At 36.4% G+C, this 24,887-nt stretch overlaps 2 protein-coding genes across 3 annotated transcripts in view; one reads left to right on the forward strand and one right to left on the reverse strand.

Annotated features, from left to right (window-relative positions):
* The window catches only part of LOC134838971 (uncharacterized), a 113,702-nt gene extending 94,364 nt beyond the window's left edge, over window positions 1-19,338 (forward strand). For both annotated transcript variants that reach the window (XM_063854343.1, XM_063854344.1), the window contains 13 exons: window positions 1,202-1,416; window positions 1,773-1,883; window positions 2,330-2,527; window positions 7,430-7,594; window positions 7,752-7,923; window positions 8,368-8,521; window positions 10,499-10,619; window positions 11,058-11,255; window positions 12,058-12,312; window positions 12,949-13,108; window positions 16,045-16,284; window positions 16,748-16,858; window positions 18,800-19,338. In XM_063854343.1, coding sequence (XP_063710413.1) covers window positions 1,202-1,416; window positions 1,773-1,883; window positions 2,330-2,527; window positions 7,430-7,594; window positions 7,752-7,923; window positions 8,368-8,521; window positions 10,499-10,619; window positions 11,058-11,255; window positions 12,058-12,312; window positions 12,949-13,108; window positions 16,045-16,284; window positions 16,748-16,858; window positions 18,800-19,152 — 2,453 coding nt within the window. In that variant the 3' untranslated portion in view covers window positions 19,153-19,338. The remainder of the gene's footprint in view (window positions 1-1,201; window positions 1,417-1,772; window positions 1,884-2,329; window positions 2,528-7,429; window positions 7,595-7,751; window positions 7,924-8,367; window positions 8,522-10,498; window positions 10,620-11,057; window positions 11,256-12,057; window positions 12,313-12,948; window positions 13,109-16,044; window positions 16,285-16,747; window positions 16,859-18,799) is intronic.
* A 3,111-nt stretch (window positions 19,339-22,449) lies between these two features.
* Window positions 22,450-24,291, reverse strand: LOC134840318 (sperm-associated antigen 6-like). The gene has a single exon (XM_063856080.1). It carries the CDS (start codon window positions 24,220-24,222, stop codon window positions 22,696-22,698), a length of 1,527 nt encoding a protein of 508 aa, XP_063712150.1. The 5' UTR covers window positions 24,223-24,291; the 3' UTR covers window positions 22,450-22,695.
* Window positions 24,292-24,887: the final 596 nt, after the last annotated feature.

The raw sequence follows: 24,887 nt of genomic DNA on the forward strand, positions 1-24,887 counted from the left end.
GTGCTCTGTAATAACTTCGTATGCTATGCCATAGAGATTATTTCTGAAAGTTTCAGATGAGCAAACTATGCCTAACAGTTCCAGTTTGTTCGTTGAGTATTTAGTTTTGAGTGTATTAAAAATTTGTGACGCGAATGCTCTTGTTACCCGCCAGTTCCTATGGAATTGTTTTGAGTTTGCTCCCAACCCATTATGATACGCGTCTGTCTTGAGTTTTTTTTCGCAATGGTTAATTTCTGATATAAATTTTGCAATGGTTATTTCCTGTTATAAATATAATGGTTATAAATTCCGACTGTCAGTTCTCAAACGCAACGACTCTGAATCGTCCCAACAGAAAAAGTCTTTTTGTTTAACAAGGGCCTTAAAGACCGGCATATTTTTGACAGGTTAAGCAAAAGACTCGTGTTTTGATCAACGGAGCCAGAGTAAAGTCTTAACTGAAAGATGTTTTTAGGTTTATCTAAATTTTCTTTGCGTCAGTTTTCCCTTCTAATGGTTTTAATCCTGAGTCTGAAATAAAAAAAAACCGAGCCATTCGATGTTGTTTGAGTAGCAGATTCTTAAAACTTTAAAAACGTGTTCCTAAAACTTTCTCTTGGCAGCAATTGACATGAGTTTCTTCAGTATGATTTGGCCAAGAGAATGGAATTCCGCTGAGGTTCGAACCGTTAGTCGACAGCGCCATAAAGAATGGTTGCAATAATCTGACTAAGTTTAGTAAATAAAACTAGTTAAAATAAAAAAAGCTGAATTAAGTTATGTTGTCTATTAAAATAAAATACCTCATATGAATGACAAAATCCAGTGGACTATGTGAGATATGTTAGGCAGGTATCAATTAGAGAGTGACCTTCAAACGAATCTAAATACTAAAATGCAAATCACAACACATGTGTAGATTTCTATGAATTTTATGCTACCTGGATGATCGCACTTGGCTTCGATACGTCAATTTATAGATCAAAAAGGTCAAAATTGTTTCAGTCGAAAAGTGTTTCAGCACTATGTACGCTTAATCATAAATCTAAATAACAAAATATTAATGCATTTCCAAATTTGCGTTTATGAAATATCATCATAACTCGTTCCTTTTTTGTTCAACGTTCAAATATACTTTTTTCTTAACTTCGATCCTTGACTTGTATTCATCTTTACTTTGATCCTCTCTGGATTCTGATCTTGATCTTGTTTGTTCTAGAGAAGGGCAGAAAAAGACATCCAATGATGCTGCCTGCCTCTTTCATCTACATCGACTGGCTGTTCGTCTGCATAATCCTTCTCACCACCTCCGTCGTCATTACCCTCTACGCAGCCATGATCGCATTCAACGGGGGCAGTGCCCTCGTCACAAAGTGGCTGGTGTCCATGATCGGGTCCATGACTATGTCCATATTCCTCATGCAGCCACTCAAGGTCACACTTCCGAGCTAGTCTTTTTTCATCTATGCGATCACTAGCAGCGTATAACTCAAATAACTCAAACAATAGTCGTAAAAAAAATTACACTAGAGCAAAATTTATATTGTATAGATAGTCTTAATAGATTATCAATTATCCGACCACCTCCAGTTGTTTGGAACTTTAAAACACAAGTCGTCCAAATTGATAATCCAAATTTAACATGAACGATTCTCCAAAAACAAACACGTCATATGTGATAAATTGTGTTTTCCAATTAAGACTGACGATCGAAAAATATTATGAATAGAAATAGTCCAGACTCTTTTATTCGTAAGAAGCCTGGAATGATCTTTGGATGCTACTTTTAGATTCTGATTCTGGCCATGATTATTTCTCTCCTCTGCCAGAGAAGGGGGAGGAGAAATGAGGATCAATTGGAACTCATGGACGAAAACTTCGAGGGACTCACAGAAGATGAGGTAAAAATTGCATGCAGGGCGCAATTTCGAAATTTCAGTTAAAAACCACGGCAAGAATACTGATAAGAAATTTAAATTGACAATATTTATGAAAACGGCTGTGAAAATTTAAAATTTTATTTTAATCATTTGTCTTTTTTCTACTTTTTATCTCGCTAGATGAGGTATTACAAGTACTCGTCACAGTAGGTCGAGTAAAATCTGGTTTCAAAGGTCTTTAAGACGTGGTTCCAAAAAACAAAACAAAAATATCCGCAAAATTTATCTCTGTGTCCAGAAAAGCCGGTCTTTTTTGCTTGCTATAGACTAAATTAGAGCGAAGAACCATTTGGACAAAATTTCAAAAACTTCGAAAATAAAAACGTTTTTTTTTTTTAAAAAAAATCAGCGGTTGTCTAAATTTTCTGTGTTTTTTCACCACAACCGGCCGCTGTTTCTGTTTTTAGTTGAAATTGCTGGATAAACTGGAGACGGACTACGGCAAAGACAAACACCTCTACTCGGGCGAGGAGGTGGGTGACATCATAGTGGGCAAGTTACCCGACGAGGAGTTTCTGGACGAGGGGTGGGCCAAGAGGAACAGAGTTAAGACTACGTTGCTGCCGGGTCAGCTGACAAGAAAACGGAAGAGTTTCCTGAGGGAAGTAAGTCACATTTATTTTATTTCAAAAATTAACTCCAGAACGTTTATCCACGATGGAAAAACACAACATACAAGCTGTTCAGCTCGTTCAGGAGAAAGGCTAATGTTGCCCTATTGAAGTAGATATGACTTTTTGGGCCATTCTTCGGGGCTGATAATTGTTACCTCGACCGCAGTATGTTTAAAAATATGATACATTTTGAGCCTTTCATTTGATTATCACTAAATATTAGTGTCATACCGCTATGTATGATCCATTCAAAAACACGAACGGATTGACGCGATAGCTCACTAGCTATTTCACGTTGAAAAGGTAATTGAATTCAAAACTGTATTCTAATGGTCTGAGCGGTTATGTTCACCGATACTATTTGTACATCTCGGTCAAGGCCATATGTTCGGCCGCAAAGTGGTATACATATATAAATAAATACATCATAATGTTTAAGCCAATCCGGTCGGATGACGTTGCCCTCCTTCTTAAAATAAATGACTTCGTATGTCCCCGTGGGACTAACAATGAATTTTGAGTTCCAATGGGACATGAGTTTTAAAGTGCCAGTAAGACTGTTTCACTTATTTTTTGCTTCTGTTTCGCGGGTTGTTTCTTCTCTTTTGCTGTTCTGTCCTCTTCTTATTGATGTTTCTCGTGCTCCTCCGTCGTGTTTATTTCATCTTGACAGTTACCGTTTTTTTCCTTGTCCTTTGTTTCATTTCTTGTGATAAAATGCATTTGTTGGCTCCTTGGGCTCTCTGATGGAGACACCAGATCTGAAACGTCATGTCGTATTTTGTCTTAGGTTTAGATTTCTCGAAAAATTTCATGCATGCAACAAATACTGGCGAGTCTTTCTTGAACCCCATTTTGTGGGTTAGATTTTTTATGCTCGAATTGTTTCCGTGTTGTGTTTGTTGTTGTTGTTGTTCCGGTGACGCTTTTGAAAATTTTTTTGGAGTCTCTATACTATTGAATGGGATTGAATTGCCCCGCGCCTTCGTTAATGTTGCTAGTCGCGTCTTTGTTGATTTTTTTTTGGTTTCGCTGATGTTGTATGGGGTGGGGTGTTTTTTTTTAGATCTAACCGTTTGGGAGAGGGAGCCCAGTCTTTTCGTCTTCTGTGAACATTGAATGTAGGAGTGCGTTTGGCTGTTCGATGTCTAAAAAGCGTAAACAAGGAACCGGTTTTCTAGCAGAGTTTTATGCAGCATAGTCACTTAGTCGTGAAAATCTACATGGTCCATAGATTTGTGGGCTTGAGAAAAAAGCACCCAAGCCGTGTGTAGGTTGTATGTTAACGTTTTCCCGTCTTTTGTTTTGTAGTTTTCTCGGCTAATCTTTTCGGATCTTAACCCATTTGGCCATTCTTACCGTTTTTCTAGCTAATCAATGATTATGTTTCTTAATGGTAGAGACCACCTTTTTGTGTTCCTTTATATCTTAAGCTTACAGCTTCCCGTTACGTAGCTAGTGAATATCTGGGTCTCACATCTCACACCTGTACTACTTTGTGTTTGTGTGCTTTCCGGGTCTTCCGGGTTACGTTTGATGTTTCTGGCAGTTTGTCGATCGAGCGTATTTTGATTCTGACTTTGCTTTCGGACCAGCATTATAGGTCATACATTATCTCTGGCGAGAGCGGAGAATCCATCAGGTTTATTCGATCTAAGCAAGCGTTTTTTGAGTTTTATCTGTTTAAGTTGTTTGGTGAAGTAGTTGTTGCTGTATTTAAAAATCGTGTGTTTGGTTTTTGTGTGAAGTTGGTTTTGGTGTTTTTGTTTTTTCGTCGACATCCTTGCCAGTTTAAACGGGGACAAAATTCTGTCTATTCGCATGAACCCTAATCTACAATTAGTGTTTGTATTAGGCGTTCGACATCCCTTATTGATCTATGGTCGTCTACCGGAGCGAAAAAGAGTTTAATGTTGTTTAAATTGCAAAAAATGGGGAAATTTTTAATTCTAAATGGTTGAGCTTGATCGAATCTTAATTTTTTGGGACCCCATTATTTGATATGTTTTTTTGCAGAAATTTTATTGCGATATCTTCAGTGGTATTTGTAACTAATTTTTCCTTTAGAAAGTTTTACCACTTATCTACCGCAATTAAAATGTACGCGTCTGTAATTAGTTTGTCTGGTAGGGGTTCAAACTATTCCTATTTTGACAACTGGCTTCATTTGGAATAATTGTTATTTTATTGAAACTGAATTTCAATTTTTACATTGTTTTGTGCACTGTCATCATTTTTGGTCCATTTACACAAGGATTCGTAGAAGGTGAGGAGATCAAATGTTTTCGCACAGGTCTAGCATTGCCGCAGTTCCAGGGTGCGTCAAGTGTAAGCTGTCAAGTTTAGTCTGGCGTAGCTGTTGGGGTAGGATGATGCGGTCATCTATCAGGAGACAATCGTCTTTGACCTGGAACTGGCTTCTAGTTTTACAGCAATAGTCTCTATGGGCGTATTTTAGTGCCTCCCAGTCTAGTTTTTGATGAAAATTCACTATTGGTGTTAGATTTTGGTCTTGTGCCTGCGGCTATGAATTTTACCCTAATTATATGTTGAAGGTTTTTCTGGTACATTGGCGTGTCCTCTTTCGCTTCTGTTGCTGTTCCTTGGTCCGTCGTTGCTATCACGCTTTCTACTCATTGTTTGTGGCTGGCTTCAAGTTGTTTTGTGTGTCCCGTTATCGTTGGCAGTGCTTCATTTGACGATGTTTCCTCTGTACACTGTTGCTCTGGGTCGACACTGCTTACGCAGTACTCTTAATGCTCATTGACTTCCACCGTCGGCTCTGTTTGGGATTGAACGTCGTTCTTCTGTTTCTTGGGTTCAATTGTAGTTGTTTGGGTTTCTTAATCTGTTTTTCGTGTCTCTGTTTGTGTTCACGTTGAAATTTGTTTGTAATTCGGGCTCTCGGTCCTGCCGGGTAAGATATCCATCTGCGGTTTTCTCACCCTGGTTTTCTTTTCGTCATCTCGAATCTCGGAATTTGGTGGACTGTACGCAAAAATATTTTTCGAGAATCTGTGAACTTTCATGTTTTTTATTGTTTCACGTGAATGTTTTTTGTGGGCTAAAAATAGTTGAGTTTGAGGATGATTGTTCGTGGTGTTTGTGGTTGCTTTTTGTTAATACACCAGTTCTTGGGTTATCGGGGATAAACCCTCCCTTAGAGCATTTGTTTTGGTTTCTCCGTCTCATTTTTCTTGCCTTTTCTTCCGCTGTATCAAGGAAGTTCAATTGTTTTAGTTGCTTTGATTTTGTGGTCAGCCGGTTTTTGAGTGTGAGATTGTTCAAGTGACTAATTTTGTTTTGAATGGAATGACCGCTCTCAATATAATTGGAATGTTTGAAATGCAAAGATGTTTCTATTGTGCTGTTATTTTCCTTTCTTTTTCCGCGTCTTTTTTGATCAGTTGATTCGGTGGTCGATTCTAATTGGCTAGCTTATTGAGTATGAGGTTTTTAATCAATTCAAGATTGGAGATGAAAGAGTTAATTGGCGCCACAACAAATTGCTCATTGTACTCACTGCGCGGGGGGATGGTAGTGCTAATCCTACCGGACTACTGGACATATAGTCCATCAGTCCCATTTTTGTTCCCGCCAAGGATTTTATGTCAAAGTTAAAGTGGATTAACCTATCAACACACCAATTGAGCCTGCTGTGGTTAGTCTTTGATCTCTGACCGGCGTTTAGATTGCTGATTAAAGCTTGGTGGTCTGTGATGACGGTAAAGCTTTTTTCCTTATAAATAATATTTAAAATATTTGATCGCTAATAGTTCTAGTTTAGTCTGTGATCTCTGATAGGCGTTTAGAGTGCTGATTAAAGCTTGGTGGTCTGTGATGACGGTAAAGCTTTTTTCCTTATAAATAACATTTAAAATGTTTGATCGCTAATAGTTCTAGTGTATTTACGGAGTATTCTTCTTCTCAGAACTAAGGAATCTCGAGGCATACGCTATTGCTACTGTTGTATTGAGTAATTTAGTTCATTTCGGAAGCTGTCAATCAAATGTCCACTCTCGGTGCTAGACTAATTGATTAGCAGGTGTTTGTCCTTGGAACAGTCTGTCACCCTTGGATTCTGTTCTCAACCACTCTCTATGCTAACTTTGTAAGATTAAGTTGACTATCTCTTATATTGGAATTAACAATTAGACGACTATTGTTTCACCCTTTTCAACACTACCCAGCCCTCATCTGTAAGTTACTTAAGCGACAATTGAACTAGAATTGCAATTTCTTACGAGCAGCTCGAATTATTGCTCTTGAGGTGTCGCTTTTCTCTGAGGAGAAAATTTTGATTAAAACTTGATGGAATTGAGATTTAAGGGCAAGTTTTTATCGAAAAATGCGTGGATTTGAAAGAAAAAAGAATTCTTATAGAATGCTTGGCGGCTTACTGAGTCAGCTGCTGTTCATTATTTGAGGTCATGTTTTGCTCTTTTTTGTCTGAGAAAATAGATTTAAAATTCTAGTCATCCAATTTTGTTAGAAAATTTCATCATGGCTATTTTTTTTCTGCTATGAAAATATGCGCATAACAGTTGCCAAATAAAAAAATCAGGTGAAAATAAAGATGAACAAGCCACTTCCTTGCCAATTTTTTTTAGATTAGATTACGACGATTTTATCCACAAAAAAGACCACAATTCGAGCTATGTTGAGATCTTCACGGAGAACCGCTCTTACGCCCCTGCTTAAGAATTACGGGTCTTTTTGGGATTATTTTGGCCCAAAATTATCAAATTATTTATTGAGCTTAGTTTTTAGTGCAAAATTCTGATTTTTTTTGTGCTGAAAATAATTTCAACCAATCAGAATTGAAAAATACGATCCAATTTTCAAATTAACAATAAGAGTAGCTTTGGGCCGTATAACAGAAACGACTTCCAGGTGCGACAGAAGGAGATTGCGATGTTTGGAGTTGCGAGGGAGATCTCGATGTACCTGGTGTTCGTCTGGCTCCTTTTCTCGGTCTGCTATGTGGAGAAAGACGCAACTGGATTTTACCTCTACGATCAGATCAAGAGCGAAATGTTCACCGGCTCACTGAACAAAGTGAGTCATTTTACCTCTTTGATCATTTGATACTTTTTGATCATTGTATTGAGTAGTACTGCTTCAATACTAAATGATTCTTACAGTAAATTGTTTCTTTTTATACTTCTAATCGTTTCTTTTTTTTTACGGTAATTGAGTTCAAACTTTCTCTCAGGTGTACGACATCGACACTTACTGGGATTACTTGATAGACCACTTTGCCCCCAAAATGTACTCGAATGAATGGTACAATGGGGACAGACCCCTGGGACTGTACCAGTACTTCGCTGACAAGATAAACCTCGTCATAGGCTACTCCGTCGTCCGACAGATCCGAATCAGGAAACGTCAGTATACTCCCATAGTTTTTAGGGCTAGAATGGGGGGGGGGGTAAGGAGGAGGAGGAGGAAGAGAGCTGGATTTGTATTTGCTGCGTCAAGTGTTGCGAGGGCTCTCCTGAACACAATTTCAATTTGTTTCAGTTTCAGAAAGATAGAAAAATAGAACAACCGCTGATCCCTTTTCGAGTATATTTCACACAAAAAAAGGAAAACAAAATGAAATGGCAAATTTACAACTTTCTGACAACGTAATTTTGCCATTTCCCTTTCCAAGTTTATGGTTATGACCAAAAAGCGAGTGTTTTAACCAATTCTAAACAAAAAATAAACAAAATCGAATAGACAAGCAAAAAGAGGCAGTCTATTCCAAAAGTTTTCATCAATTGTTCTGCTCATCAAAAAGAAATCATTTTTTTTGTTAGTGAAATTCATTGTGTTTTGTTTGCTAGATCTTTGCATGCCGTACAAGATCGGAAGACACAACATATCGCGGGAGTGCAATCCCCCCTTCGCGGCCGAATTCGAGGACAGGGGGAGGTATGGACCCGGCTGGGTGAGATTTGATGCCAACAACCCCTACCATATACTCAGAGAAGAATACAGGTAAATTTCAATCTGATTAAAAAAATTGTCTACATTTAAAATTCTTATCAAATTGTTGGCACTATCCTTTTTAATCAACTAATTTAAACAATTTTAAGTGATAATATTGATAATAACTATAGGGCTTAAGTAACTTCACTGTGAAAAGACTTAAGTGCTGTTTATTTTGACGTCAGAGTTCGATTCAAGATCTAATTCGGAAAAATCTCTAAAAATGAAATAATCGTGATTTAAAATAATCGTGATTTTCAATATGATTACAGCTCTACTCATCTGCTTTATAGCTAAAATGTGAACACATAAAAATTTGAACCAATTACTTGGTAAATTTACGCACGGCGATGTAATTCTTATTGGTTATGAGAAAAATAACCAAAATCTCGGCTACTAAGTTCTAATTTTGACCAAAATCTGGGCTAATAAATTCTAATTTTTTATTCTGAAAACAAGCTCAGTGTATGAAAAATTAAAACGAATTCAAAAATTCCTTTTAGACAAAAACAGGTATTATGAAAAGGTATGGTATTTTTTTTTGTTATTATGATTTTTGAGACGCTTTGGAAAACATTTTTATCTGTTCGCGAATGTCCTAGACTTCCTCAATTTTTACCGGTTTTCAAAAAAAAAGAAAATTGGGCATACCAAATACTTCCCTATGTGTCTGCTTTTTCCGCTAGTCTCTTTTTACCATGTCCCATTTTTTACGGACTTAAAAAACTTCCGTGGGAAATTTTTTGACGCATTTCGAAATTTAGTTAATGTTTGCCAAAACTACCTTGCGAATCTGAGACCAAAGATTCAATCGAACGAAATTTTTAGGAAAATTTCTACGCTCCAATTTTTAATAGAAATTTTTATGGCCTTTGAAGTTTCTATGGCCTTCAAAATTTTATGGCCCTCCAATCTGATAACAAGTTTTAATCAAATTAACAGCTGTGAAAACCTTTTTGCACAAACGGCTACAAAAATGATTTTAAACGTATTGCTTTTGAAAACAGCAAGTTTTTTGACACTTTGATTGTTTTTTGGAAACATTTTGACTTTTCTCGGAGCTACCCTTTCAAATCTCAGATTAAGGGTTCAATCGAATAACCAGGTTGTGGGAACATTCCTTGCATAAGCGCTTACGCCCTAATTTTTGTAGAAACAAATTTTATGATTTTTGCAAAAGTCAAAATTTTTTTTAACTTTGACCGTTTTTTGGAAACTTATTGAAAATTACCCTGCCAATTCTCAGATTTGTCTCATTAATTTCAACCGCAACGCCAGGTTATGGCTTTCTCCCGCATGAGGTTGTACTGCAGAAGCGACGATAGTTTAGTTTTTGATTGATTATTGCTCATGTTCTGGAGAAAAGTCCAATTTCTGAAATTTTCGCTGTTGTTGCAATTTTGCTAAATTTTACAACTGTTCTTGAAAATTATCCTATTATCTGAGATTTAGAGTTCAACAAAACCATGCTATGAGAATCTTCCGCGCCTAAATCACTCCGCGGTTACGGGTTGAATCCCAGGAACAGATTGTGGGAATCATCCCTGCAAAAGCAGCTACGCCTCATTTTTTGTAGAAAAACTATTATGAACTTAGAAAACTTCAAATAAAAATTATTAAATTTCGATTGTTCTCAAAAAACGCTTAACTAATTGTAAAGTCATTGACTCAATTAAAAGAACATGTTGCAAAAATTTTTTCTGCGTAAACGGTTGCATCGTCAATTTCGCAGAGAAACCAGTAAGGTTTTGGTTGAAATCCAATTGTTGAAATTCTGAATATTACGCATTTCAGTGCAACATATTCTACAAAGTTTCAAATAAATATCTGCAACTTTAGATGCGCTACTTGTGTTTTAAATACTATAGTGTGCTGACCCCTAACTAGGGTGTGTGCATAGATATACGCAAAACCCTAATTACAAATTAGGGTTTGTGCATGATAGTTAGCTGACATCTAGTTACAAATCTGCGTGTGTGCATATAGGTACATTGATGCAGAGGAGATAGATGGCCATCCGTTCTGGGGTCAGTCGGCCACCTACCCGGGAGGGGGATTTCTGGTCAGACTGGATGGAAACAAACAGGACTCTCTCAACAAACTCAACGTACATGTCTCAACCATAAATAATAAAAAAAAGTCGTTGAGTTTATTGCTACTCTTGAGTATTTTTCAAGAATTTTTGTTGTTCATAAGCCTCTAAAAGCATCTGGTAAGCTTATTGGACAATTTTGAAATGATTTATGAATTTCAAAAGCATGGATCGTTAAAACGGTTATTGTGCAAAAAAAGAAGAAAACTATCTAATAATATTTCAGGAGTACTCAAAAATGTGAGCTGACCAACTAAACTTAGTTTAATGGTTGCATTGAAAACTTTTATTTGCACCTGAACCTCTTGAGATAAAAACGCTAACTTTTAATTCATAATTCAGTGAGCAGCAAAAAAGTTACGTACGATCTACCTTCTTTTTTTTCATTACTTTTTGCATTTGCATTTGAAATTTTTTTGAACAATTTTATAGAAGTTTTTTTGTAAATTTAAGAATCTGAAGAATGAGAAGTTTATCGACTTCTACACTCGGGCGATCCTGCACGAATTCTCCATCTACTCGCCCACTTACAATCTGTTCGCTGTGGTCACTATGGTGTCTGAGTTCAGGGCCTCAGCCGGGGTGTTCTCCTACTACTACTGTGACCCCCTCCGACTCATACAGTACCACGGACCCACCGCACCCTACCAGGTAGAAAGAAAAAAAACAAAAAAATGTGCTTTCGATCGCAAAAAAATTTAATCAATTGTTGTTTTCAAAGCGCAAGTTATTGTATATTTGTGATATCGCGTGATACCTGTAAAATTTTCAACAAGCATAATCATATACAAATCTAAAAACGACGAAAATAGCAGTTTTTGGTTTAAAAAAATAGGCTGCGAGCCGAGACAATTGAAATAGTGTTTTGTGCAAACAAAAAAGGGTTGTGAATGAAAACTTGTAAGACCTAATGCATTTCAAAGCGAATTTTTCTGAGTTGATTGCTTTTCATAGTGAATTGTTTCAAACGTTTTTGTCACAATCGGGAAGTTAGTAAGAATTAGTCGGATTTAATGTCTCGGGTTGACCAAAACTGGTTCTCATGCAAAACCATAGTATTTAAAAATGCTTTTCATACAAAATAGTACAATTTCAAAAAGTGCAGAAATTGCATGAAGATGGTATGACAAGCGTTTTTTTTCTATAATATGCAAGTATATGATACGTATTTTTCATCTTCATCATAAAATCTATAAGCTCATCTTTAATATAAAAAAATGCCGCATTTTTGTCTCCAAAGCTCTAACAGTCGTGTAGGTTGCCTCGTGTCTTCTGAATAAAGTTATCAGAAACCAGCTTCTTATGAGAAAACGAAATGAGAAAAATTTTGTATAATTGAGATAATTTTTCAGCATTGATTCAAGAATTGTTCGATTTGGTTTTTTTTGTAAGCTTATTAAAGGATTCCAATGATAATTATCAACATAAACCATAATATTACAACATTTTTTAGATCGCAGTCCAAGTTGGCCTTGGCATCTTCCTGGTCGCCTTCATTTTTCGAGACGGGCGAAAAATCTACAAACAGAGGAAGGCGTTCTTCAAGAAGTCCTGGAACGTGATCGACTTCACGGTGGACATCCTGGGAGTGCTGGCGATTGTCCTCTTCATCTACCGCTACACTGAGACTGAGAGTGCCATGTCCAGAGTATCGCTGGTCGGAGGTCGCAAGTTTGTGAACCTCAACTACATTGTGACGCTGTCTCTGGTGAGTCTCGAAAAGGAGGGTATCCCTCCTGTCAGAAGACCCAGAAAACTATTTTTAATAAGTCCCTTGTAGACATTGTTCAATCATAGAGCTAAATGTTATAATATCTAGCTTCTTATATTGTAGATTATTTCGAGTCGTGACTTGAGTCGCTTGAGCTGCGACCTTTTTTGTATAGAGTTTGAAATGTGCCACTTTAGGGAACTAACGCGCAATTTAGTTTTTTTTTTCAATAAAAAGTGAGCGGCGAATTAATCTGACTCAGAAACCGTTTCAAATTGTATTCCAAATTGTCGTGTTATTACTTTAGAACGAAAAGCTTAAAAGGTAAGTGTCAAAGACGGGCAACGCGCAAATTTAAGTTAAGCATGAACGAAAAAAAAAACTTAAACCAAAAAGTTGAAGAAAAAAGTCTAATGCAAGTGTTTATTGAAAAGCTCATTCTTCATATAATTTTTTCAATATCTCGAGCTCTGAGAGCCCGCTTAAGCTTGAACCATGTCTTCTTGCCCAAACGAAAGAATCAAACAATGATTATTTACTTCTTAAAATGTTTATTATCATTATTCGATAAATACAAAATCAGTCAAAACAAAAAATATAAACGATAAAGTTAAAGTAGTTGTTTCTGTGCAGGTCTATTTGATCATCCTGGCGTCCATCTGTTTCGTGTCGACCATCCGATTCCTGAAGATCTTGAACTTCAACAAGAAGATCTCCATGTTCAGAGACGTCCTGGTCTCCTGTCGCACTGACTTGATCTCGTTCGCAGTCATGTTCGTCTTCCTGCAGGCTGGTCAGTCAACTTATATATTGCTCACTTTTTTTTTTCAAAATTGAGGTGTACATTTGTCATAATTTAGGTGAACAAATATTGAGTTTTTTCATGTGTTGGGTAAATTGCAACTAAATACACGTACTGGGAGCATGCTATATGAGACGCCCACCAAAAAACCAAAAATAAGGTAAAACAAAACTGACTTCTCTGAAAATTTGAAAGTTGTTGGTTGAAAATAGCTGGTAGTTCTCGTAGAAAGTAATTTTTTGAAAAGAATTCATCGCTATACTGTTTTAAAAAATTCTACTTCTTTTAAACATTCATGCCACTTTTAAACGTTTTACGACTAGCCTTATAAACGAGCAATTTACTAAACTTCTTAAAGAGAAATCAGTTTCGTTGTTCCAACCACTGTGTGGCGGAACTTTGTATTTGTGTGTTTTAGTTTTTCTTCCCATACAAAATTAGGTACCACAATAAATCATCGGAATGAGTCGAGTTATATATCATATTAGAGTCATTTTAGTCGTGATTTCAACGACATTTTAAAATTTTGAAAATTTTTTTCTGTGTCGAGAAAAATTGGTTTGAAATTTTGTTTTTTGGTCTAATGTCGAGCTAATAAGGTCAGTGTGCAGGTTTATTATAACTTATTTACGCCATGAAAACTTCATTTTACTCGAACAAAATTTATTTTTGGAGTTTTTTAACGCCATTTTGGGAATCAAATATTTCAAAAATTTGAAAAATTCTTCAAAAAAAAATAGAAAAAAAATGTGAAAAAAAAATTTTTTTCACAATTTTTTTTTCGTTATTTATAGACTTTCACTACAAAAATTGTTTTTAATAGGCCTATTTAACCATGACTGTCAAATATGCCCAATTTCTTTTTTTCATTTCGTTCACATCTATTTATCACACCCCACAGAGAAAAAATGACACCTACTTGAAAAATGGTCGAATCTTCTTGTGCTATTGGCACAGTAAACAGCTGTACTTATTTTTCTCTTTTTTGTTTTCTACTAAGAATCAAGTACTATAAATAATTACCAGTATGGGTCGAGTAATATGTCATATTAGAGCCCTTTCAGTTGTGATTCAAATCATATTCAAAAATTTTGCAAACAGTTTTGAGAGAAACCCCTTTTAAATTTTTTGATTTTTGGTCTTTTTTCGAGCAAATTAAGCAAGCTAGCAGGCTTATTTGCGCTTTAGTTTAGACATTTTTAATGGATTATTTGTGCTAATTTTAATTTTCTTTGTGTAAAAATTTTTGTGGGTTTTTTAACGCCAATTTGGGAATCAAAAACTCTGGGAACCAAAAAAATGTTTGAAGTTTTTGGTTTTTTATAAATTTTTTATGAAGCTTTTTGTTTTGATTGCCTTATTATGCAAAAACTGTTTTCAAAATTGCCTATTTTACTATGACTCTCGAATATGCCTAATTTCTAATTTTTTGTTCAGATCTTTTGATTACACCACGCAGGCAAAACGAGACTAGTTTGAATTTTTTTTTTGTATTTTGTAAGACTATGGTCGGAACATTGTGCGCAGCTTGCACACTAGCCGGTTATCCTTGTTTTCACTTATTTTTTTTTTTTGGGGGGGGGGGGGGGGCGTTTTTTTTAGTATACTACTTTTGTTAGCATACTTTCATTATGTATATATTTTTGTTATTCACCGAACAAATGCTTTTTTCAATTTCGGTCTCATGAAGTCAATTAAAATTGATAACAATTAAATGTACGAGTTCAAAAAAACTTAGTTTTTTGTTTAATAGCAGGAAGAATGATTAAAAAATCAAAAAATATCTTTCAAGGAAGTATCAATCCACTGTCCCGAATCAAACAATAGACTCTGCTCCAGTATTTTCCCGCATTTAAAAAAGTGAAAATAAATCGATTATAATGGATTTTCGTGGTCTAAAATGTTGTAAACTTAATCGATTCCCATGTTACGTTCAGGCAACAAATTGGACTGAAAATGTATTTAAATCCATTTTATCTCGCCAAAACAAAATGCATTATAATTCATTTGGAATCCATTATAATGGATTTAATAATAATTAGGAAATCACATTAAAATTGATTTCCACTTTATTTTTGTTTTGCGCGTCGTGCAAAAATTTGCAAGAATTTCTGCATTCATCAAATGCGGATACTTTGCTAAGCGAGTGTACGGCCTAATCCATTTCTAAACCTAAACTCAAATTGAAAAAAGATTCCGTTAAGCTCTCCCCCCCTAACGTTTGCCCCTTTGCTCCCCTTCGATCCCCCTTATGTTTGCCCCTTTGCTCCCCCCCCCCCCCCCCCACTGAACACCTCTGCCCCCCACCTGAACACCCTCACCTGAACCCACACCCCCCCTGAACCCCGGGTTAAGTGTAAACGGAAAAACGCTAGGGGGGTAATGGAGGGTCCAGCTCCAACTTTACCGCCCCCCCCCCAAGTTTCTAGTAATTTAACAAAATTATTGAAAGGAACGAAATTCAGTTTTTGAGTAACATAAAAAAATATAAGTAACATCAAAGTTAGGCAGAAAAAAATTAAATTGAACAACAAGTAACCAACGTAACCAACTTTAGTTTAAAATGTAAAAAAGACTTTATGTGTGTTGAAATTCGCATCTCATTAAAGTGGAAAGAAATCGATTATAATTTAGTTTCATTGTCAGTGTCCACAAAAGAGAAAAAAAGCTATTATAATGGATGAAAAAAGGATTTTGTTGCCTCGAAAAATACTAATTCTATAATCCATTTTTAATTGATTATAATGGATTTGTTTTCACTTTTGTGGACACTGACTAGGAAACTCAATTATAATCGATTTTTATTCATGGAACTCCAATGCGGGTTAAGGGTCGCTGGTCAAAAGTGAGCCATTCTCTTTTTCAAATTACTACCACTTTTAAATACTACCGACTCGTTTTAATGCATTGTTATATTTTTGCCTCAGGTTTTGTGACGATGGCGTACATGTTCTTTGGCAGTTTCCTCGTGCGATATGCCACCCCCTTCCAGACTCAGCAGTCTCTGTTCAACATGCTACTGGGAAAGTTCTCATTCGAGGAACTGATCCAAATAGACGAGACTCTTGGGGCCATTTTCTTCATGAGTTACTCGAACTGCATGATGCTCATTACAATGAACATATTCGTCGTCATTCTAGACGCGTCTGTCGGTGACGTCAACGAAGGTAAGTGTGAAGCGATTCAGAATATTCTAGATTTTTTTCTACAAAATACTCTCATGAAAGGAAGTCCGATTGCTTTTATTTATTATGGATGTGCTCTAGAAAAAATCTTTATTTCCACTAGCTGTGGAAGATTCGGTAAAGTTCAGAAGTATCAAATTAAGAAGACATCCTTCTTAATGGCAAACAAAATTTTTTTACCCAAACAAGTTTAAAAAGTTCTTGTATATGTCAGCGGTAAGTATTCAAAACCAAAAGTGTGGCAATTTATCTATTGTTAACTTAAGGAAAACTTTGAACTTCAAGTCTGAAACTCTAACGCTCATTTCTTTCAAAATCATCCGTGAAAAAATGAACGAAATTGCAACAAAAAAACTAAATTTTGTGCGCTTTTCTACGGATGAACAACCTCGACCCGGGTAAATTATCTTCTTCACGTGGTAATGCAGCATTGGTGTGTTTTTAGGTCTCGCGGAGAAGTCGAACGAGTACGAGATCCTGTCGTTCCTCGGAGGACGAATGAAGTATTGGGCGGAGAAGCAGGCGGGATCGGCCAAGAAGACTGTCGTCGACATGAGTACACATTTACCTTACAATTTTACTATTTTTAAGTGTCAATGAACGTAGTTAAGACACTTGTGCAGTTCGTGATGTTTTTTTTTCATGAAAAGTCTTTAAATTTGATCACTCTTAAATGTCTTTTGGAGGCTTGACATTCGATTTATTTTAAAATTCAATTCAAAATCAATTGCTAAAAGGAAATCACATTAGGCTCTCCAATTTAAGAAGCGGAAATGGCACAAAATGGGTGAATGACTTTCAAGTTCAAACGTGGATTTTAATTTTCAGATTTTCTAGCGGAATAAAAAAAACTTAAAATTTTGTCGACATTTTAAAATCGGCCAAAATGATACTCCGAACTCTCCCAAATCACGATTAAGACCCTTTTTTGACAAAACATTCTATGCCACAAGTAAATACCTGAACAAATGGGCAAAAAAATTTCAAGGCAATTTTTTGAAGATTTTGAGCAAATTTTAGGGCCGGTCAGCAAAAAAAAGATTTCCTGGAATAATTTTTAAAGGGACCTCTGGGTGGTCAGGTAGTCGAATTCCCGGGGAGGAAGATTTGCTCTCCGCCCTCACTTAAATCCGCTACTGAGTTCATTGACAATTTTAACTTGTTTGTTAGCTACGCTCCTATGTTTCAGGTCTGGTTGATGTGTGCATACACATTTTTTTCGATCAAAACTGTCAATTTCAGTGCAGCGAGAACTTGGATATAATTCAGCTTCTTTTCTTTTTTTTTTTAGCTTTTGTTGTAAATATGATTTATATGACCTTTCAAAAGTGATTCGATCAATAAAAAAATAAAATCACTTTTCAAAATGCTGTGAAAATTTGTTTTAAAAAATTTGAGAACAGAAAGCTAAAAAATTTTGTTGGGATAAATCATGAATTTTTCAGCATTCAAAAGAATTTTTTGAAGCTCGAGTTAGCGGTTTTCCGGCGCGAACATGAAAAAAAGACTATTTTAATATTTTTTGCCAGCTCAAAAAAAATCAAACCTTTTTTCTTTGTGTTTAGAAACGGTCGTGGTCCAGATTTTCTGTACTGCTCGTTTAGAAACCGGCAACTCTTTTTTAGCGCAATTTTTTGTTTTTTATTAAGTACACAAAGACACTTATTAAAATTGTGTCATTTCTTTGTTTCGAAAGAAGCATTTACATTACGAGGCACTGGATAGGAGCACCATGTGGTGCCTTTAGGTCACTGGAATCAAGAGAAAAAATTTGAAACAGGTTCCAAAGTGTAAGTGGATTCCACTGACATATTTTCCGTGGATTCCGCGCACAAATACCTGTAACGTAAATTTTGTCGGCACATTAATTTTGTCGCGGATCCGCAACAAGTATAGGTTACTGGTTGCTCCGGATTCAGAGAATTTAAACGGATTCCGCAAAGTGTTAGCAAAATCCGCATATGTAAGAGAACTCCGCAAACCTTTAAAAGTATTTTGCAAATGTATGCAGAATCCGCTTACAAACCGCGGATTCCGCTTGCAACTTTAGAATTCCGCCAACAGTTACGAATTCCACGACAGTGTAATTTTCCTATGCACAAGTATTATCGTTTGTTTGTGGACTTTGTTGAATCCAGAACAGCAAAGAAGGTTAAAAAAAAGTAGCAAGCTTGCGGATTATGCGACAAATCTGTTTTCAGCCTGTTGCGGAGTCCACTTACGATTGACAAAACCCTCGTTATGTAATTTTTAGATCTCCCAGTGGGATAGAGTATACTTGTTGATACAGTTTTTCGAAATGCGTTATTTACTTATCACCTTGACGTGCAAAACAGGAAAATAAAAAAATTCGAAAAAAGCCGTTCTTTTCATACTCCTGTAAAACTAAAAGAAAGGTATAATAGGAACACCCAAAAGCTACCATATGCATGCGATAACTAAAACTTCACGCAAGACAAAAACTATGTAATTAACCGCACTGCTAATTTTTATTCAGAGCACCGCAAGGAGATCGACGAGCGACGTACCCTTGATAACAAAATTGAGAATCTGCCGCACAAATTCAACCACCTGGTTGATCTAATCAACGACCGGTACTTCGACGGACAAGAAGTATTCCACATCCAAGTCAGCGACTACAAAGACATTCGGATGCTGGAAAAGGCGCGCAAAAAAGCCCCCCGCGAGATTAAGAAATCTGAAATGGGTGGGGACGGTGATAATGAACCGGAAGCGGACGACGAGGAAAGTACGGACAATGAAATTTACGAAAGGATGACAAATGATTTCAACACGCTCATTCCAGCGCCTAAATCCGCTTCGGTTCCCTCGAAGAAACCAAAATTTTGATCAGAAAGTCAATAACTGTGTGTGAGCATGAAAATATTGAACAGAAATACTGAATACACTTTTCGTCGTGATGACTTTAAAAAACAGCGATTTAAAAAACGCTCAATAATGCAAAATGGTTTGAGTTTGTTGTGTGTAAAACTTTCAAAAAATATATATTACCAACAATTGAATTTTGGTTGTTAAGCAGTTTATTGTATGTAATATAATTGAGTAACCGGTTTTAAAGCACCATATTTTATTTGTTCAAATTGTAGTTTGACTATCAATGGATGAAAGATTCAAAACATGAAAAAGTCACAAAACAAAATGATATTGGATAGAACCAGAAAACTGGTTTTAATGTTCTCGATTTTTAAATTGAGTCGTTTCTCTGGAAAATAATTGTACAAAAGGGAATAATTGTCGAATTAACGCTCTTTCCGTCATGCTTCGATTGAGTTTTTTTGTTGAACAAAAAACCTTCACCGTGTTGAGAAAAAAGGCACAGAAATTTTTTGACAAGGCGATTTGAAAAAATTTGCCGACCTTTTTGATTTATCGAGCTCTTTCGAAACCCTATAACGACGCTCTTTGGAAGAAAATGCAAAAAGAAAAGTGGCTGGCGTAAAAAAAGTACCAAATGGCGGGTCCATTGGAAATCTTTGCATCCAGAAAAAAATGGCAACCAGGCCTTTTCAGCAAGGTTCTGCAGTTTATGATATCTACTGGATTCCAGGCTGAATCAATTAGAATGTATTCGACTCACAACCAGGACTTTGCATTGAGGATTCGCGTTCATAGCAACTAGACAACATTACGCGCATCAGAATGCGCAGTTACTTTTAAGTTCAGTAGGCAATTGAAAAACAAGGATAGCCGATTGATGTGCTAATAGGACAGAATGTTTCGACCACACGCAGAGAAAAAATTGTAAGTGAATTAGGCAAAATCGACAAAAATTGTCTTGAAAAAATGAATAACAAACAAAAATGAAATTTAAAAAAACGTTTGCAGCAATTTGAAAACTTCAATTGACAATGAAGAGCTAAATGTAGCATACAAAACTAGTTTTCTTTTTGATAAATCAATTTTTCAGAGCCTAAATGAGCATTTGAAAAGAACGATTGTTACTCGATTGCTTTACTCGCTCAAAAATAGACTAAGACTCTCAAACCGGTTTTCTCGGGACTAATTTTGAAACTTCTTAATTGTTGCTTGAATCACAACTGAAAAAGCTTCAATATGATATATTGCTCGACACATTCCAAAGATAATTTGTGGAACCTGATTTTGCGTGGAAAACAAAAGAGGAAAAAAAAACACACCCAAATACAAAGTTCCTCACGGTTTTGAATGGTCGAAACAAAGTTTAATTCCAACTAATTATCAACCAAAGAGAACCAAGATTTGAGCTGGTCAGTTTTGTAGGGAGAACCGCTGCCGTCTCTCTTATCTAGACTAACATGAAAGTTTTGATTATTTTTCGCAGAAACAATGTATCGCCCTCAAACAACGCACCTGGATGGTCAAGGACTTCGAATTATTTCGCCTTCTCATAAAAAACTAAGGCATTAGCGATCATTCCACCCAACAAAAGCAAAGTAGCTTGCATCAGAGAAAAAAACCTTGTGTTTCGACCGCACAAAATAATTTTAGGTTTTAAGAAAAAATTTCAACAAAAAAGTAGAAAAGTTGAAACTTTCATACTGATAAGCCTGAGCTCCACATTGTAATAAAATACGGACTATTTGGGCCAATTTTTGTTTCCCTCAATTTTGAATTAAGTCGTCACTTAACGGAGATCTGTTATGGAGGTTTGAAAATTGTCACTTTGGGTGAAAACTTAAAGGTTTTTTTTTTCAAATTTCTTTAATGAAAATTCTCAATTTTGCTAGTTAATGCGCGTTGTCTATCTTGAAACATCTTAAAACCAAACGCGCTTTGATTACCTAAACTGAAATTTCTTTCAACTCCGTAACAACAGATAATATCAATTAAAATAATTTTACACCTTATAAGCTCAATTAACATCATTTTTAAAATTAAAAAAAAACTTTTCTATTCTTTTGAAATCAATTGACAATTAGCTTTATCTGATTTTTGTAGCCTATTTTTCTCTTTGGTACCTTGTAAAATTCCGTATACTGTTGAAACAATGTCTTACACTAAATCTAACCAACTCCAGTCTACAAATCAATCACAGAATCAACGCAGAAAAAGATTAGTATTACAAAAAATATATATTTATTGTTATAACGTGCGATTTTTCAAAATTTTACTAGATAGAGAGTCGCACTTCAAAAAGAAGCAATGATTGCAAAAAAAGCTTCCTTGAAAAATATTTTTAAAAAATTATAAGGTGAAAAATTTAATCAAATCTTCTCTGCGCAGGCTTTAATTTCAACCGAAAAACGGAAATATTCAACCCTTCTTTCCGGTCATTTTTGCATTGTTTATTTTGAATCCAAATTACGATGGAGAGTGCTCTAGTGTGATATAACACTAGGTCTAGTGCAAGCTTTCATTGAGCTAGGTAAAATCGCGCTAAGGAAACCAATCTACACCTTAGTTCTTTCCCACTCTTAGGAGGGTTTCAGGAACTTAGACAACTGGAATTTATACGAGCAGAAAATAACGGAATTTAGACAATAACTTGCGTGCAAATTGCGTGAATTTTGTTTACAGACTTAAGTTAATTTTTGGCTGAGTAAATACTTCTTTAACGCAGGTAATTGTCTTTCCGGACGTGTTTTGAATGAATTAACTAATATCAATTTGAAGATAAAAAAATATCAAATGTTGTATAATCTAGATTTCAAAAGAAAGCTATTTAAATATTTAACTTGATTCTATTTTCAGTGCAACAAATTTAGCCACTCCTTTGCGGTCGTTTCTTATAGGGAATCAAAAATAGCAAATTTATTGCCTCAAAACCGAGAAATTTTCGTCTAAGTTCTTTTCCGAATCCGCATCGCGACTGATCACACGGTATTACACTCACCTTTAAAAGCCTAAAAATCAGCCAAAAGATGAAGGCTAGGACACATTTCCTTCACAAGTCGACCGTTTAATTATCCTGTTGAAACAACATTACGATAGCGTCGAGATAGGTCTTTTTTCATCGCAAAATAAAATCATCATCGTTTTAAGTTCGAATCGCCAAGAACTAGAAAACAAAATAATGCATACTGGTTCCTGGCTCTATCAAAAAAGTTAGGCCTTTCAAATATGTTGACGAAGTTGAGGCAAAAAAAATCAACAAATGGATTGGGTTCGAACGCGTAGATGTCTTAGAACTCGAGTTACTAGAAGATCTTATATAATAAATTTTATTTACATTTTACTTAAATGGCCATCTCTATTGGAGTATATATAAGGCAGATTGAGCAACATTACCCGATAAGATTTAATGCAAATAGTTCATAAATTATTTAATGTTGCTTGCTCTGCCATATGAAGTATCAGTTCAGTACTTTTAAAAAAAAGCACTTTAGGATGCTGGTAAATTTTAGTACGATACAGATTTAATTTCTATATATGTAGTTTAGTTGATGTTGATTCTCAAGCAACTGGTTGGTAGCTTTCCAATCTCTCCAATAGTGTCTCGGAATATCCTGGAGAGTAGTATTTCACGATCTCCTCTGGGTAACAGTTGTTTATAGTGTTAATATACTCAGCAAGTGCTGACCCAGGTTCGGCTTTGATGGCTTGGACTTTCTTCAAGCCACCGCTTGTGACAAACAAGCGACGTGCTTTTTGATCATGTGGTAGAACTTTACTGAATTGAGCCACAACATGTTTCAGTATGTTTGACGGGGCATCATGCAGGAGAGGCTCTAGAGCTGACAGATGTACGCACTTCTGGAGAGAGTTCTTCAAGGCTTTCTTTGACTTCTGTTGTAGATCCTCGGATGCGTCTGTTCGAAGATAGCATTGAAGCAGCTTCGGGAAAACGTTACGTGTTGCAACTGCTTTCGAATGCTCGGCAGTGTGACGTCCAATCTGACCTAGCGACCAACTAATAGCAGCCAGGATGTGATCTTCTGTCTCCTCTGTCATTGCTACTGATAACTGATCGACTCCTTTTGACACTATTACAGCTGTTGCTAAGCTCTCTGAATGAGCGCCAACATATCCTAGCATCATGATTCCAGGCAAACGAATATTTCCCTTCGAACTTCCTATGTAATCCACTATAGCTGCCACACCGCCAGCGTTCACGATCAGTTGTGACAATTCCGGGGTGTGCTTAGCTATTTCTCTAATAAGAGTAGCCACATTCTTCTTCACATACTCGTCCGAGTCCTGTAAGCAAGTGAGAACAGCCGGAAAAATTTCAGCCTCGACAACCATTTCAGCTAAGTCGACTGAATGTTTTGCTATCTGTGCGAGTGCAGAAAACACCTGTCGTTTCAATTTCGCATCATTGTTGAGAATCATTTGCGCTAGATGCGCAATGGCTCCAGCATCCACAACAGTTTGAGCCAATTCAGGTGAGTGTTTGGCAATATCGCTCAGTGCAGATGCCGCAATTCTTTTCAAAGATAGTTCCGGTTCTTGGATGCAAAGAACCAAGAGAGGAACCGCGCCGGCATCAACAACAGCTTGAGACAATTCAGCATTATGTCTAGCAACGTATCCAAGTGCCCAAGCAGCACTCTCTTTGACTCCAGGGTCGAACTCCTCCAGGCAAATTACCAGTGCGTCGAGTGCACCGCATTCTACCACCGAATTAGCCAGCTCAGGAGAATGTTTTGCCACCGCGCGTAGAACAAAAGCTGCAGCTTTTTTGTAGAATCGGTTCTGTTCAGCGAGAGAGTACACCAATTGAGGCAAAATATCACCCTTGACAACAGCTAAAGCGAGGTCGTCATTATAATTTGCCAATCTTCCGAGAGCTAATGCGGCTGTCTGCTGAATAGTTGGAACAACATCCAGTAGCAGTGGGCGCAGCAAGTTCATGACACCTGCATTTTGCAAGGTCTCAATGTTTTGAGGCCTGCTTGCAAGTTCTGCGACTGTTTGCACAAACGTAGTGCGTGACTTCTGATACTGCTCGAACACCTGTAAAACTTGTCTGGAACCCATTGTCGATTATAGTTAATGTCAACTGAACTAGAATGTAATAAAGAAAATTATGTTATATAATTTAACTGATTCAGTTGCTATGGATTTTTAAAAACATCACATGGAAAAAACACATATCTCTTTTAAAAACGAATTTATGAGTTGAAAAAAACAATTACAAATCGCATGTGCAATATGGTTTTTGCCTTCTGTTGATGTTTTTGCCTTCTTCATTTTGATCAAAAAAAATTAATTTTTTTCAAGTATATCTCCGGGTGAGGCTCTTTTGCCCCCCACTGAGTAAAACCAAGTCATGAGTCAACAACAACTGACGGAGTCTCAGCTACCAATTACGGAGACAAAATTCAGAAATGTGCTAACAGCAAACAAATCGACAACAGAAACAAAACAAATCCAAATACTCAAAATAATCCCCCCATTCTCGAGAGAAATTTTAAAGTCAGCTGAAAATCTGTCGCAGGCTTATCGGAGTTGTGCTTCCGATATACTTAAACAATTCCCCACAACAATGCAACAGAAGATGACAATCTCAAAAACAATAACTGTGACGAAAGATGACCGCAAACTTCATACACTGACAGTAATTGCTCCCCCCGAAGCAGAGCTATTCATAACTAGCATCAAAAGCGAAGGAATCATTCTACTTAACAGGACGATATTTCCCA

The sequence above is a fragment of the Symsagittifera roscoffensis genome, chromosome 2 (genome assembly GCF_963678635.1).
Source record: "Symsagittifera roscoffensis chromosome 2, txSymRosc1.1, whole genome shotgun sequence".
Taxonomy (NCBI): Eukaryota; Metazoa; Xenacoelomorpha; order Acoela; family Convolutidae; genus Symsagittifera; species Symsagittifera roscoffensis.